Source organism: Canis lupus, chromosome 1, assembly GCF_011100685.1.
Source record: "Canis lupus familiaris isolate Mischka breed German Shepherd chromosome 1, alternate assembly UU_Cfam_GSD_1.0, whole genome shotgun sequence".
Taxonomy (NCBI): Eukaryota; Metazoa; Chordata; class Mammalia; order Carnivora; family Canidae; genus Canis; species Canis lupus.
In genome coordinates this window covers 108,619,475-108,634,660 of record NC_049222.1, presented here as the reverse complement: position 1 = coordinate 108,634,660, position 15,186 = coordinate 108,619,475, and the positions used below count along the sequence as shown (strand labels likewise).

Genomic DNA, 15,186 nt, shown 5'->3' with positions numbered 1-15,186 from the left:
GTGATCCTGGTCGTGATCAAGTCCCGTATCAGGCTCCCTGCAGGGAGCTTGCTTCTCCCTCTGGCTATGTCTCTGCCTCTCTCTGTGTGTCTCTCATGAATAAATAAATAAAATCTTTTAAAAAAACAAAAAGAATTGTCAAAGTCATAGAGTCGGAAAGCAGAGGTTATTCAGGGCTAGGGGGAGAAGGAAACGGGGAACAGGTGCAAAAATCGCATTAAGTGACTTATGTCAGCCTTCTGTGACCATCTCAGGTGACCTCAAGGAAGAATCAAAAACAGAACTGAGAAACCAGTTAAGCAGAGACATGCAAGCAATATTTTTAAACAATCAGGTATAATAAAAACATATATATTGAGATGACCTGAGAGTCTTTCTCGTGCCTCCACAGAAATGAGCAAACCTTAATATTTACAGCCGGAACAAATTACACCTTGCCACGCTCAAGTATTTGGAGAACAGCTTGCAAGCAGCTTACTCCTCTCCCTTCTGTATATATAATCCCCTGCAGCTAACAAGTTTTGGAGCAGTTTTTTTTTTTGTTTGTGTGTGTGTGTGTGTGTGTGTGTGTGTGTTTTAAGATTTTATTGATTTTTTTTTTTTGAGAGAGAGAGAGAGCACAAGCAGGGGAGGGGCAGAGGAAGAGGGACAAGCAGACTCCCCACTAAGCAGATACCTGAGCAGAGACACATCTCAGTGTCCTTGGGATTTATGGGAGCCTGACTCTGGGCCTTTCCCTTATTTTTCCCTGCCTAGCCCTATCTGTCCCCCAATGTGGGACTGAATCCCAGGACCCTAAGATCAGGACCTGAGCCATAGGCATACACTTAGATGACTGAGCCACCCAGGTGCCCTGGAGCAGTTCTTCAGAGCAATCAGAAAGACTGTTTCAAAAGCTATGGTGGATAAAGTCGGTTTTCTTTCAGCTGACAGGATTTAGTGTTTAATGGATACAGAATTTTAGTTTAGAAAAATGAAAACGTTCTGCAGATGGTTGCCCAACAGTGTAAATGTGCTTAATGCCACTAAACTGAACTCTTAAAAATGGTTAAAATATTAATGTCTGTTACGTATATTTTCATCACAACAAAAAATTGATTGTAGTGTAGGTAGGGGTAGAGGGAAAGAGATGAAGAGATAAAATGCAGAGGATTTTTAGGGCAGTGAAAATACTTGGTATTGAAGGGGGAGAGCTTGGTTCTTTTCTTTCTTTTTTTTCTTTTAAGATTCTATTTATTTATTCATGAAGACACAGAGAGAGAAAGGTAGAGACACAGGCAGAGGGAGAAGCAGGCTCCATGTACCGGGAGCCCGATGTGGGATTCAATTCCGGGTCTCCAGGATCACGCCCTGGGCCAAAGGCAGGCGCCAAACCGCTGCGCCACCCAGGGATCCCACGATAGAAGTTTATTAAGTGAGGATACAGAGAAAGCTCTCAGGAGTGAGAGGGGTCCCTTCAGGGTTGCCACTGGAGGTTTTTTTGGTTGGCGCTTTATAGAGAACGTGACCAGGGACTCTATGGCCTTGAGATTTCTTTTGCTATCCTGAGTGAATGACATATGACTGTTTTTGAGTCTTGGTGATTACTTTGTAGCAGGCAAAGGAAGATACTCCCTAACATTTTGGAGCCAAGGGCCAGATGTACTTCTTTATCTGTTTTTGTTGCATCTCAGTGTCCTTGGGATTTATGGGAGCCTGACTCTGGGCCTTTCCCTGCCTAGCCCTATCTGTCCCTAACTCAATATACTACCGTGATGGAAATACAACATTATACATTTGTCCAAATCCATAGAATACACAACACCAAGAGTGAACCCTAAGGTAAACTATGGACTTTGATTACTGTATGTAGGTTCATCTCTGGTTTAAAAAAGAAAGAAAAGTCGCATTCTGGTGAGTAATGTTGATGAGTCAGGAGGCTATGCATTTCTGGGGTCGGGGATATATGGGAAGTCTTCATAGTGCCTCAGTTTTTTGTTTTTCTTTTTAAAGATTTTATGTATTCATTCATGAGAGACACAGAGAGAGAGGCAGAGACACAGAGGGAGAAGCAGGCTCCATGCAGGGAGCCTGACGTGGGACTCCATCCCAGGTCTCCAGGATCACGCCCTGGGCTGAAGGCGGCGCTAAACCACTGAGCCACCCAGGCTGCCCTGCCTCAGTTTTATTGTAAACCTAATACTGCTCTTTTTTTTTTTTTTTTTTGAGATTTTTTATTTATTTATTCATTAGACACACAGAGAGGCAGAGACGTAGGCAGAGGGAGAAGCAGGTTCCCTGCCGGGAACTTGATGTGAGACTTGATCCCGCGACCCCAGGATCAGGACCTGAGCCAAAGGCATATGTTATTCAACCACTGAGCCACCAGGCGCCCCCCCCCCATACTGCGTTAAAAAATAAAAATAAAATAATAATAATAATAATAAAGTATTTTTTTAAAAAACGAGTTTAGGGGGTACCCAGCTGGCTCAGTCAGTGAGAAGCATGGGACTCTTGATTTCTCCTGATCTCGGGGGTTGTGAATTGGAGCCCACTGTGGGCGCAGAGATTATTTTATATTATATTTTAAAATGAGTTTAGGTATATATTAATATTAGGCCATGAAAGCTTTAGAGTAGAATTGCATTGCTAGAAATGAGACACTGCATAAAAATTTAACTGATTTCATTGACTTTTAGCGGTTCTCTGCCCTTCTTTCCTAGAGTCGGAGGAACAGGCTGGGCTGGCCTCGATCTTTGGGGGAGGGGCAGAGGGCGGGGACGGGGTGGGGGGAGCAGGTGACGTGAGGGTGGGTGGGGGCGAGAGGATGTAAAACCAAGTCTTGCCACGGACCATCCATAAGAAATTCTCGGGTTGAGGTTAAAGGCTTCATTCCGGATGCGCTTCGCCGGGCACCTGAAGATCAGGTGACGCTCCAGCTTAAACTGATCTAGATGTTTTGCAGCTGAATGGTAGGCAGCTGTTTTCTTTCACTGGAATTTGGGATTGGAGGTCGCGACTGTTCTCGCCCGAGGGTCTCTGGTTCAATCCCAGTAACGATCAGAGTAGTATTTTCTGAACTGTTGGTGCAAACCTTGCGGGTTAGCCGCTAGTTAGCGCCTGCGGGGTGGAGAAGGTTGCCAAAGGAAAAGAGGGAGGAGGGGTGACAGAGAGAGAAACTGGGGACCCCTCCACCCGACTGTGTCCTGCTCCAGCACAAGGGAAGTCTTCCTTTCCTTTCCCGGGGAGGTGGTTCTCATTTCTGGAAGCCTCCAGGGAGCAGAAGTGGCTGGGGAGAAAGTTCTGCGGGATCCTGGGTGCAAGGGTGGGGCGCTGGGATGACAGGGCCCGGGCAGGGCAGCAGGTCCCGGGATCCCCTTCCTGCTGGCTCCTCCTCCCCGCCCCCCATCCCTTCTACCACCGATTTGGAGGCGGTCGGGAAGCAGGTACAAAGGGCCTGGGCTGCATGAATCTGTCGCCGATCTCTCCCGGGAGGCCCGTTTTGTGTATTTAGTTATTATTCTCAGAGCCCCATCCCTCTCGTCTGCAGTCCTGCAGCCGTCTATCCAGCACCGGGAACCGGCTCTTAGGCTGTGCCGCCCACAGACGGACGCGTCCAGAAGCCCAGGCTGCCGAGATGGTGAGTGTCGGGGTTGCGGGAGAGTCCACACTGCGGGAGGGAGCGGGTCGGGTTCCGGAGGGTCGGGAGCAGCTGCCCGGGGAAGCCCGACTCCCCCGGCCCGCCCGGGAGGAGAGCGGAGGCCGAGAGTGACCTCCGTTGAGCCCCAAATGCTCCCTCCGCTTGACCCAGGAGGCAGGGACCGCCCCCCCACCCCCACTGCAGTCCCTGGAGTGGGCAGGGGGGTGCCGGCGCCCGGCGGATGCGGGGCTGGAGGGAGCCGCTGTTTGGATCCATGCGGGTATTGGGAGTCCGCTGTGATTAGAGCGAGCTGACAAATTCTGGGCATAGACGGAGAGGATGCCATTGGGTTCTCTTCGAGAGAAACGATTGCCTTCCTTGGGTTTGGTCCAGTTTCTTCCTTTTTGGGGGGACTGAGAGCTCTGTGGAGGGCATTATAAAAGGATCCAGGATCAGGATCCGAACAACTTGCCTGTTTGTCATTCATCTAGTCGGTTCAGCCTGGTTCATGGAAAGCACAGGGCAGGTGGGGATGTGTTTCATCTGCCAAATGTGGATGTTTTCCTTCTACCTGCTCACCTGAGCCCACCCAGAATTATGCATTCTCTTTGTTTTGGGGTGTGTTTTTGTTTTCCCACTGTCCCAAACAAACGTGTCTGAGATGGCCAAGGACTTACTGGTTTGTTGCAAGGGAGAGAGATCATATTGCACCTAGAGGAACCTGGCAAATGAAAGCAGGGGTGAAGTCCTTCATTATAGGATAACCCGGGGACAGGAGAGGGTGGTATTCCGGGTAAATGTAAAGGCATCCCGGCTTAGTTAGGCTCAAGCTGAACTGCACACAAAGGAATTACCTGGTCTGGATGGTCCCTTGGAAACTACAGGGTCAGATAGAGGCGGAATGTTGTGTCCCAAACCCCTTATCTGAAGCTCTTTGCCCAGGGTTGCAGATTGAGACTGCTTCTCCGTCCAAATGACTCAAGATGCCCCAGGCAAGAATGGGATGTTCTTTTCTTACTGATATGGTGTCAAATGGCAGCATTTTTTGAGGGCTATGATTTTCAGAAAACAAAGTTTATCTGTGAGTTAGAAAACAGCCAAGTAAGGGGTGGAAAAAAAGAGTCCTTTTGACTTTGCTACTGGTTTCATCCACATCTGATCTCTTCACCGAATGAATGCAGGGTGGATTTTGCATCCTTGCATTCACAAGGACAAGGTTGCCTATAATCTCCAGTTTGCCCAAGCACTTAAGAACTTTATAATATTCAGTGTCACATTTCTTTCTTTTTTTTTTTTATTTATTTATGATAGTCACACACAGAGAGAGAGAGACATAGGCAGAGGGAGAAGCAGGCTCCATGCAGCGGGAGCCCGACGTGGGATTCGATTCTGGGTTTCCAGGATCGCGCCCTGGGCCAAAGGCAGGCGCTAAACCGCTGTGCCACCCAGGGATCCCGAGTGTCACATTTCTGTTTGGTGAAAACCTGAATTCACGTGAACCCCGGAGTAGTGAACGCAAGGGGATCTTGGGGGACCCTACATAACTGTTTGAAATTTTTGAAACCAAAGTATTATGGTTGCCTATTTCCTAAGAAATGGAGTCAGTATATTTAAGAAAATGTGGGTACTCCAGTTCCAACTTGAAGAACACTCTGACATCTGGCAGGTGGTTTACACCCCTAGAGAATTTTGAAATATAAAAGCCATTAAATCCCCCCAGGAGAAGGAATTTTTATTTTAGCTGGAAAAGATGACTTCAAGGTTAAAAAAAAGTCAACCTCATCAATTGCATTGTAAACCATTTAATTGTAAGCTGTATTTCGCTTAATATTTTATTTCTGGAATGTGTAATAGATTAGTGTGTTTAAAAAGTTGCAAGTTGGTTAGGGTAGACCTTGAAGCCTTCCTCCATCCACCCTGGTTCACTCTGTTCTAGACTCCTGGCCACCCCAAAGCAACCCCTTTTGTAGATTCTTGCATATCTTTTCAAGGTTCCTTAAAATCCTGAAAATGAGCTCATTGGACACTCTTCTGCAGCTAATGTTACAGATTTTAAAAGACTCAAGTAACCAAATGCAGTATGTGGGTCGTGGGAGACAGACTAGGGTATTTGATTCTATAAAAACATTACTGCTAGTGTTTCTCAGCCTGATAATGTTGCAGCCACATTTTAAAAGATTCTTCACGCAAAAAAAAAAAAAAAATTCCTCCTGCTTTAGAGATATATAATAAAAGTATTTGAGAATGCAATGCTATGATAGCTGGACTTTTGTTTACAATAGTGCAGTAGGAGAAGGGCAGTGAAGTGGGATGGGAAGTGGTGGCAATGTGTGGAAGCTGGTGGATTTTTTTTTTTTTAGATTTTATTTATTTATTCATGATAGAGAGAGAGAGAGAGAGAGGCAGAGACACAGGCAGAGGGAGAAGCAGGCTCCATGCACCAGGAGCCTGACGCAGAACTCGATCCCGGCACTCCAGCACCGTGCCCTGGGCCAAAGGCAGGCGCCAAACCGCTGAGCCACCCAGGGATCCCCAGAAGCTGGTGGATTGTGATCAATGGCTTGCTTGCATTTCATTTTCCCTGTATTATATCTGTTCACACTTCCTGAGATTTAATGCAAATGGTTAGAAAGTTCTTTTATACCACCAAGCTTTTTTTTTTCCTTCTCTATTTAAAGATTTTAAGTCATCTCTACACCCAATGTGGGGCTGAAATCCACAACCATGAGATCTAGAGTCTCACAATCCACTGACTGGGCCACCCAGACACCCCTGAAGATGTTTTTAATATGTAAAAACATACACCAGTCCTTGATATCATCTGACTTTGTTTATATGTATATTTAATGTATATATTTTTTAGTTTCTAATCTGAAATGTTTCAAATTTTGAAAAAAAAATTGAATACAAATTGTAAAAATAGAATTTTTACAAAAAATTTTGTATTCTAAGGAATACAAATGTAAAAAACACAATAAAAAAATTCTCCAAATAGGGATCCCTGGGTGGCGCAGCGGTTTGGTGCCTGCCTTTGGCCCAGGGCGCGATCCTGGAGACCCGGGATCGAATCCCACGTCGGGCTCTCGGTGCATGGAGCCTGCTTCTCCCTCTGCCTGTGTCTCTGCGCCTCTCTCTCTCTCTCTCTCTGTGACTATCATAAATAAATAAAAAAATTAAAAAAAAAAAAAAAAAAAAAAAAAAATTCTCCAAATAGTGGGACACCTGGGTCGCTCAGTGGTTCAGTGGTTGAGTGTCTGCCTTCGGCTCAGATTGTTATCCCGGAGTCCTGGGATCGAGTCCTGCATCGGGTTCCCCGCAGGGAGCCTGCTTCTCCCCCTGCCTGTGTCTCTGCCTCTCTCTCTCTGTGTCTCTCGTGAATAAATAAAAACAATCCTTAAAAAAAAATTCTCCAAATCTTTAAAGTCACTAGAAATCAGGGCATCCAGGATACCAAACACGGTGCTTTACAGAGAGAGAGAAAATAACTCAAGATATCTCTAATGCCTGTCCAGAGTTTGAATTCCAGTAGTCTCTACCAAAAAGTATCTTTCAGAGTTAGATTTATTTTTTTTCTTTTTAAGATTTTGATTATTTATGTATTTTAGAGACAAAGCACGAGCTGGGGGAAGGGCTGAGGAAAGGGGACAGGGAGAGAGTACTTGTCTCCTGAATCAGTTATTTCATTAGGGTGCAAAATGGTGGCTCTTCAATGCAGTCATTCCTATGAAGTTTTTTAGCTGGAACTCTGTAGGGTTTTCTGTCATCAAGAAGGAGTATTCAGTTACTCGAGTTACATTCCTAGTAGAAAGGCAAAAACTTAGGGCACCTGGGTGGCTCAGTCAGTTGAACATCTGTCTTTGGTTCAGGTTGTGATCTCTGGGTCCTGGGATTGAGCCCTGGGTCCCGGCTCCCTGCTAAGCGGGGAGTCTGCTTCTCCCTCTGCCTCTGCCTCCTCCTCTTTGCTCATGCTCTCTCTCTCTCTCTCAAATAAATAAGTCTCCAAACAAGCAACAACAACAACAACAAAGAAAGGCAAAGACATTTTTCCTTTCATTACCCAAGTTTTAGACTAAGGGCTAAAAGCAGCCTCTGGTAGCCAGAAATGCTCCCTCCACCCACCCACTTTGGTTTTCCCATTTGGGTGTTATTAGGAGTTCATGTGTTTTTAGTATCCAGTGTTTCAATCAGTTGCTATTTTACAGTTCAGAATTTCCCATATGGAACCACTCGGAGACCCTGACAACTAGCCTCTGTGCCTCTTCACACCGTGTAGGGTGGCTTCTCTGCCTTCTGACACCACAGGATCGCTCAGACTCACACTCTGCGTTTTCTGTTCACAAAGCAGCTATTTCTCAGTGCTTCCTGCTTATTATTTCTTCTGGGCATTTTCTCTGCAGAGATTGGCTGGGCAAGTGTGTGTGTGTGTGTGTGTGTGTGTGCACATGCGCGCACATGCGTGCGTTATGTGTGTTTCTGCTGATATTTTGTCATGAAGTCGACCTTTTTTAACTTCTAAAAAAACCTTTTTTTAAGTTTATTGATTTAAGTAATCCCTACACCCAATGTGGGGCTCGAACTCACAACCCCTAGATCAGGAGTTGCAGGCTCTTCTGACTGAGCCAGCCAGACGCCCTGACTCTTGTAATTTTATTTATTTATTTTTAAAGATTTTATTTATTTATTCATGCGAGACACACACAGAGAGAGAGGCAGAGACACGGGCAGAGAGAGAAGCAGGCTCCATGCAGGGCGCCTGATGTCGGACTCAATCTTAGACTCCAGGATCATGCCCTGGGCCGAAGGCAGGTGCTCAACCACTGAACCACCCAGGCGTCTCATCTCTTGTAATTTTAAATTTGAATCTTTCCTTCTCAGACTAAAAAAAACATGCTTCCTTATTGACATAATCCCTTTGCCTGATCCTGCAGGGCATGTAAAACATCTGTAAGAAGCAGTGTTAGTATTGACTTAGTAATAACGCCAAGATCTGATTTCCTTTCTTTTGTACAAGAGACTATTTATTATGTGCTAAGGTGTAGCTATCATCTCTCAAATTAACTTTTCACTCCAAATGGTTAACCTGCCAGCTTGATATACCCTTGCTGTCATTTAGTTGAGTTTCCCTATTTGGGGGATTGTTTTCTTTTTTTTTCTTTTTTTTTTTTTTTTTAAGATTTATTTATTTGACAGAGAGAGAGAGCCAGAGAGCAGCAGGCAGAGGGAGAGGGAGAAGCAGACTCCCTGCTGAGCAGGGAGCCCAACTCAGGGCTCGATCCCAGGACCCCAGGATCATGACCTGAGCCCAAGGCAGGCGCTTAACCGACTGAGCCACCAGGCAGGTGCCCCTGGGGGATTGTTTTCTTACTGAATGTGTGCACATTACCAGGTTCCCAATGAAAATGTATATAACAAGGTTGTATTTAGACAAGTCTTTCTTCTGTTCCTTCCTCTCCCACCTGTTCCTTTACTGATAAGTCTGTGGTTTGTTATACATTCCTGTGCCTTTTTTTTTCTTTTTGCTTGAAATATAAAATAGGGGCACCTGGGGGGCTCAGTCGGTTAAGCATCTGCCTTCGGCTCCTGGGATCAAGTCCAATATGGGGCTCCCTCCTAAGTGGGGAGCCTGCTTCTCCCTTTTCTCCCCACTATGCTCTCTCTATTTCTGTCTCAAATAAATAAAATCTTTTTAAAAATACATAAAACAGGGATCCCTGGGTGGCGCAGCGGTTTGGCGCCTGCCTTTGGCCCAGGGCGCGATCCTGGAGACCCGGGATCGAATCCTATGTCGGGCTCCCGGTGCATGGAGCCTGCTTCTCCCTCTGCCTGTGTCTCTGCCTCTCTCTCTCTCTGTGACTATCATAAATAAATAAAAATTAAAAAAATATATTAAAAAAATACATAAAACATATAATCTGGAGAGCACATAATATCACTTTATATCTGTATATAAGATATCTGGCTCATTCTTATCTGCGGCTGCAAGTTTCTTCATTGTGTGGGCATATCATACTTTTATAAGGAATCCTCTTTGTTGAATATTTGGGGTAGTCTCTAACCTTTTGCTGTTTTTTTTTTTTTAAGATTTTTATTTATTCATTCATGAGAGACACACAGAGAGAGAGATGCATAGACACAGGCAGAGGGAGAAGCAGGCTCCGTTCAGGGAGCCCGACGAGGGACTCGATCCCAGGTCTCCAGATTCACACTCCCGGCTGCAAGTGGCCCTAAACCGCTGCGCCACCGGGGCTGCCCCAATCTTTTGCTGTTATAAAAAAACCTTTAATCACTCCTTATGTGCAGATATCACTTGGCTTTTGGGCTAGGGTAGTCTTGGAGTAATCCCACAAGGATAAATGCTGGATCAAGAGATGAATAGCGGGATCCCTGGGTGGCGCAGCGGTTTGGCGCCTGCCTTTGGCCCAGGGCACGATCCTGGAGACCCGGGATCGAATCCCACGTCGGGCTCCTGGTGCATGGAGCCTGCTTCTCCCTCTGCCTGTGTCTCTGCCTCTCTCTCTCTCTCTGTGACTATCATAAATAAATTTAAAAAAAAAAAAAAAAAAAAAAAAAGAGATGAATAGCAATACAGTTTTGGTAAATTATGTCTGATTCAGACTGGAAGTGGGACAGTTTTATGTACGATTTATGAAGTCCTCTCCTTGGCTTATAGACACTTCACTCCGGTCCCCACTCCTGCCATCATGTGACATTCCTCCCTCTGTGTGTCTGTGTGCAGATTTCCTCTTCTGAGATATCAGTCATTGGAATAGGGCCCCTCCACTACTCTGGCATGACCTCATGGTACCTCTTTACATCTGCAAATGCCTTATTTCCAAATCAGGTCACATTCACAGGTACTGGGTTTTAGGACATTGGCACATCTTTGGGAGGGGAAACAATTCAACTCCTAACAGTACCCCAAACGGGTGTGTTGTTTTAGGACCCTGTGACCTTCACTGATGTAGCTGTGAATTTCACTGAGGAGGAATGGGCTCTGCTGGACTCTACGCAGAGAAATCTCTACAGAGACGTGATGTTGGAGAACTGCCGGAACCTGGCCTCTGTGGGTGAGGATCTCACCCTCCCACACTTATTCATGGCTGGGACCAAGGCTGGGACCAATGCGAGTCAGGCCCTTTCCTGTGTTCCCAGAGATCTAGATGGAGCTACTGCCCCCAGGTGGTGGACATAAAGTTTCCCCTGAGAAACAGGAAATCTGTCCATTGCATTACATGTTTATTCTCTTCATCATTAACAACAGCCCTTGTGGGATCCTTAAGTGAGTGAGCACAGAGCATAGAGAGTTTCAGTGCATTCACAAGGAAAATGGAGGGACTACTTTTTGTGCCATACTCATAGCTGCTTAGCTTTGGAACTCTTGTAGACCACAGCATGCAACCTTGTTTCATGGAAAGTCCTGGAATCACTCCCTTATACCATGCACAGTCCCATTTCCCAGTGACCGGGATCTCAAGGGCTCAAACCTAGTCTGATCTCCCATTTGGAGCAAGAAGCGGGTCTGGGAATGGTGTGGGGGGATATTACCTAGGTACTGTGCACCTGTGCTCTGGGCAGATATGAATCTTTATGAGAAAGGATTTTATTTTAAATTTTTTAATATTTTATTTATTTTTTGAGAGACAGCACAAGCATGGGGAGGGGCAGAGGGAGAAGCAGACTCCCCACGGAAAAGAAGTTGAAGGTGGGACTAGATCCCAGGACCCCAGGATCATAACCTGAGCTAAAGGCAGACATTTAACTGACTGAGCCACCCAGGTGCCCCCATTGCCATTTTTCAAAAGAAAAAATCCATTGCTTTGGGGAGGCAAGCTAAGATTCACCTATTTTTTTTTCTGTTTTTGTTTTGTTTTGTTTTGTTTTGTTTCTTAAGACTCACCTATGTTGAGCATTGTCCTGTCCATACAGGTTTTTTATTCCAGCTGTGCTCTCATTTTTTCTTTTTTTTTTTTTGTCCCAAAGACTTGTGCCCCTTGGTCTTCAGAATTACATGTGGACTCTGTCTTAGTCTGTTTGCGCTCTGACGACAGAATGCCATAGTCTGAGTGACTTACCCACAGACACTTATCTGTCACATTCTGGAGGCTGGGAAGTTCCAGGTGGAGGTGCCAGCAGGTTCATTCCCAGTGAGGTCTCTCTCCCTGGTTTGCAGATGGCCACCGTCTTGCTATGTCTTCATATGGTAGAAAGACAGCAAGTTCTGTTCTTGGCTCTTGTAAGGATGCTCATGCCATCATGGAGGCCCCACTGTCATATCCTCATCTAAACCTGATTGTCTCCCAGAGAACCCACTTGCAAATACCATCACATGGAGGAGGGGGGTTAGATCTTCAACATACAGATCTGTGGAGGATATAAATTCAGCCCATGATAGATATTTGTCCAGTTCTCTTCCATATGGCATTCCTGATTACACTCTCAATCCCCACAGAACTGTTTCACAGCAGCTTCTGTTCACATAGAACCTATCCTTGCCATAGTCAAGCTCCTGACACAGTCCAGAATCTGCTTGCTGGCTCACTTACTCTTTCTTCCCTTTCACGTTTTCCTCTCATGTGAGGAAATGTGTGAACATTTGAAAAGAAACCCACATGGGCATTTGCCTGTTTTAGCATCTCCAACCCACCTTAACTCTCAACAAAGAATTTAATTTTTGTGTCATTTTATTTCAGATTTGATGAGTCAGCATAAAACCCAAAACTCAACCCCACAGCAGGACATTCTTGCTAAAAAGACACTTGATGAAGCAAATAGAGTGTGTGCTGTGAACAACAGTTCCCAGTTCTCCCTGTTGGGAAAAGACTGGAAATGCCACGAAACAGATGAGCCACCCAAGCAAAGGGAGCAAAAGTTCAAGCAAGTTGCTGCTGTGCACAAGAAGGGTGAGTCTCCAGTTAATATCTGTGGATATCATGAAATGAGAGACAACTTTATACCTAGCTCAAATCTTGGGCCTTCATGGAGAGATTCCACAAGAAATTGTATCCAAACATGTGCCTCAAATATTGTGAAACAAAATCCTGTCCTAACCAGTAATCCAAAGATGTATAGAAACAACAAATATGATAGAGTCTTGTGGCCAAGCATTGAGCTGACCCCGCTTGTAGGATATCGGACAGAGTCAGAGTCACACACATGGACTGACAATCAGAACAATGTGCTTCACATACGTAAAAATATCTGCATGGGGGTGGACGTTCATGAATGGGATCCATTTGGAAAAGCCTTTGGTGAAGACATTTCCCTTAGGACATACAGGACTCATGCTGAAGAGAAAACTTATGAGTCTAATCCATGTGAAATCACCTTCCAAAATAGCTCGATCCATGATGTGCAGAGGCAATCCTGTACAACAGAGGCAAATCATGAGAATAATCAAGGTGATAAAACCTTTGCCCACATTGCAAATTCTGACTCAAACAGGAAGACTAAAACTAGAAGGGGGAAATATAAATGTCAAGACTGTAGGAAAACTTATGTATATCAGTCATTCCTTATGAAACACATGAAAATTCACACTGGAGAGAAACCCTACGAATGCAAGACCTGTGGGAAAGCCTTTAGATATTCCCTACACCTTAACAAACATTTAAAAAAGCACAATATGAAGAAGCCCTATAAATGTGGAGCATGTGGGAAAGACTTCAGTAAGTCCTCAAAACTTAATGAACATAGAAGAGTTCACAGTACAGAGAAACCCTATAAATGTGAGGAATGTGGGAAAGCCTTCACCAATTCTTCCAGATTTAAAAACCATCTGAAGACTCACAGTTGAGGGATGCCTGACTGGCTCAGTCAGAAGAGCATGTGACTCTTGATCTCAGGGTTGTGAGTCCAAGCCCCATATTGGGTGTAGAGATTGCTTAAATAAGTAAATAAATAAAACTTAAAAATAAATAAATAAATAAAAATTCACAATTGAGAGAGTTCATGTGAATGAAAGGAATGTGGGAAAAGCTTCATTAATTTTCTCAAAATACTGAACGCATAAGAACATATTGGAAGGGGGGTGCCTGGGTGGCTCAGCGGTTGAGTGTCTGCCTTTGGCTCAGGGTATGATCCTGGAGTCCTGAGATCAAGTTCTACATCGGGCTCCCTGCATGGCGTATGCTTCGTTCTCTCTGCCTGTGTCTCTGCCTCTCTCTCTGTGTCTCTCATGAATAAATAAATAAAATCTTAAAAAAAAAGAACATATTGAAAGGAAGCTCAACTTCCCTGAACGACAGAAATGTGAGAATTCATGCATTTACATATTCACACCTAAGAAACTAAGGTCTGTGGAAAGCTTTTAACCTTTCATCTTTATGATTTTTTATTATTAACTATTAATTTTTAAAAGATTTTATTTATTCATGAGAGACACACAGAGAGAGAGAGGCAGAGACACAGGCAGAGGGAGAAGAAGCAGGCTCCATGCAGGGAGCCTGACGTGGGACTCGATCCCTGGTCTCCAGGATCACACCCTGGGCTGAAGGCGGCGCTAAACTGCTGAGCCACCCAGGTGGCCCAATTATTAATTGTTAATTTTTTAAAGTAGACTCCATAGGCAGTGTGGAGCCCAATGTGGGGGTTGAACTCATGATCCTGAGATCAAGACCTGAGATCAAGGATCCAATGCTTAATGCACTGAGCCACTGAGGTGGCCCCTTCTGTCATCTTCAGTAGATATTTGTCCTCCTGTTGGAGAGAAACCCCATGAATCTAAGGCATATGGAAAAGCCTTCAGTGTTGTCTCTGGGTAATCCCTGTAGGAACTCACATTGTGGAGACTCCTCACAGGAGTAAAGAATGTGGGAGGACCTCTTTAAATACTCATCCCTGGGATCCCTGGGTGGCGCAGCGGTTTGGCGCCTGCCTTTGGCCCAGGGCGCGATCCTGGAGGCCCGGGATCGAATCCCACATCGGGCTCCTGGTGCATGGAGCCTGCTTCTCCCTCTGCCTGTGTCTCTGCCTCTCTGTCTCTCTCTGTGTGACTATCATGAATAAATAAATAAAATCTTTAAAAAAATAAATAAATAAATAAATAAATAAATAAATAAATAAATAAATACTCATCCCTTAAATTGCACAAGCAGCCACCTGCTGGAGAGATTCTGTGATTGTAATAGATAGAAGAAAGCCTTCCAGGGACACCAGGGTGGCTCAGCGGTTGGGCGGCTGCCTTTGGCTCAGGGTGTGATCCCAGGATCCAGGATGGAGTTCCACATCGGGTATCCTACAAGGAGCCCTATGCCTATGTCTCTGCCTCTCTCTCTGTGTGTTTCTAATGAATAAATAAATAAATAAATCTTAAAAAAAAAAAAAAAAGCCTTCCATTCCAGCTCCTCACAAGACACAGATGAGTACCTAATAGGAGAGAAACACAGTAAATGTTATGATTGCTGCTGTTACATTGTCTCATCCTTCAGCTGGGACTAAATTTCATGATTCTCCAATTTTTCTTCTCTAATGAAATCCTATGAGATGATGAAAATCCCTCTATATGCCCTCGCAGTTCCCCCGTGTGAATTTTGATATATAGGGGCTTTGTTAGAATTTACATACAGTTG

The 15,186-nt window shown here is 44.9% G+C and overlaps 1 protein-coding gene across 1 annotated transcript; it reads left to right on the top strand.

The window, feature by feature from the left end:
* The first annotated feature begins 2,863 nt into the window (after positions 1-2,863).
* On the top strand, positions 2,864-13,896 carry ZNF114 (zinc finger protein 114). The gene is made up of 4 exons (XM_038528390.1): positions 2,864-2,906; positions 3,530-3,619; positions 10,560-10,686; positions 12,310-13,896. Exons 2-4 carry the CDS (start codon positions 3,617-3,619, stop codon positions 13,410-13,412), a joined length of 1,233 nt encoding a protein of 410 aa, XP_038384318.1. The 5' UTR covers positions 2,864-2,906; positions 3,530-3,616; the 3' UTR covers positions 13,413-13,896.
* Positions 13,897-15,186: the final 1,290 nt, after the last annotated feature.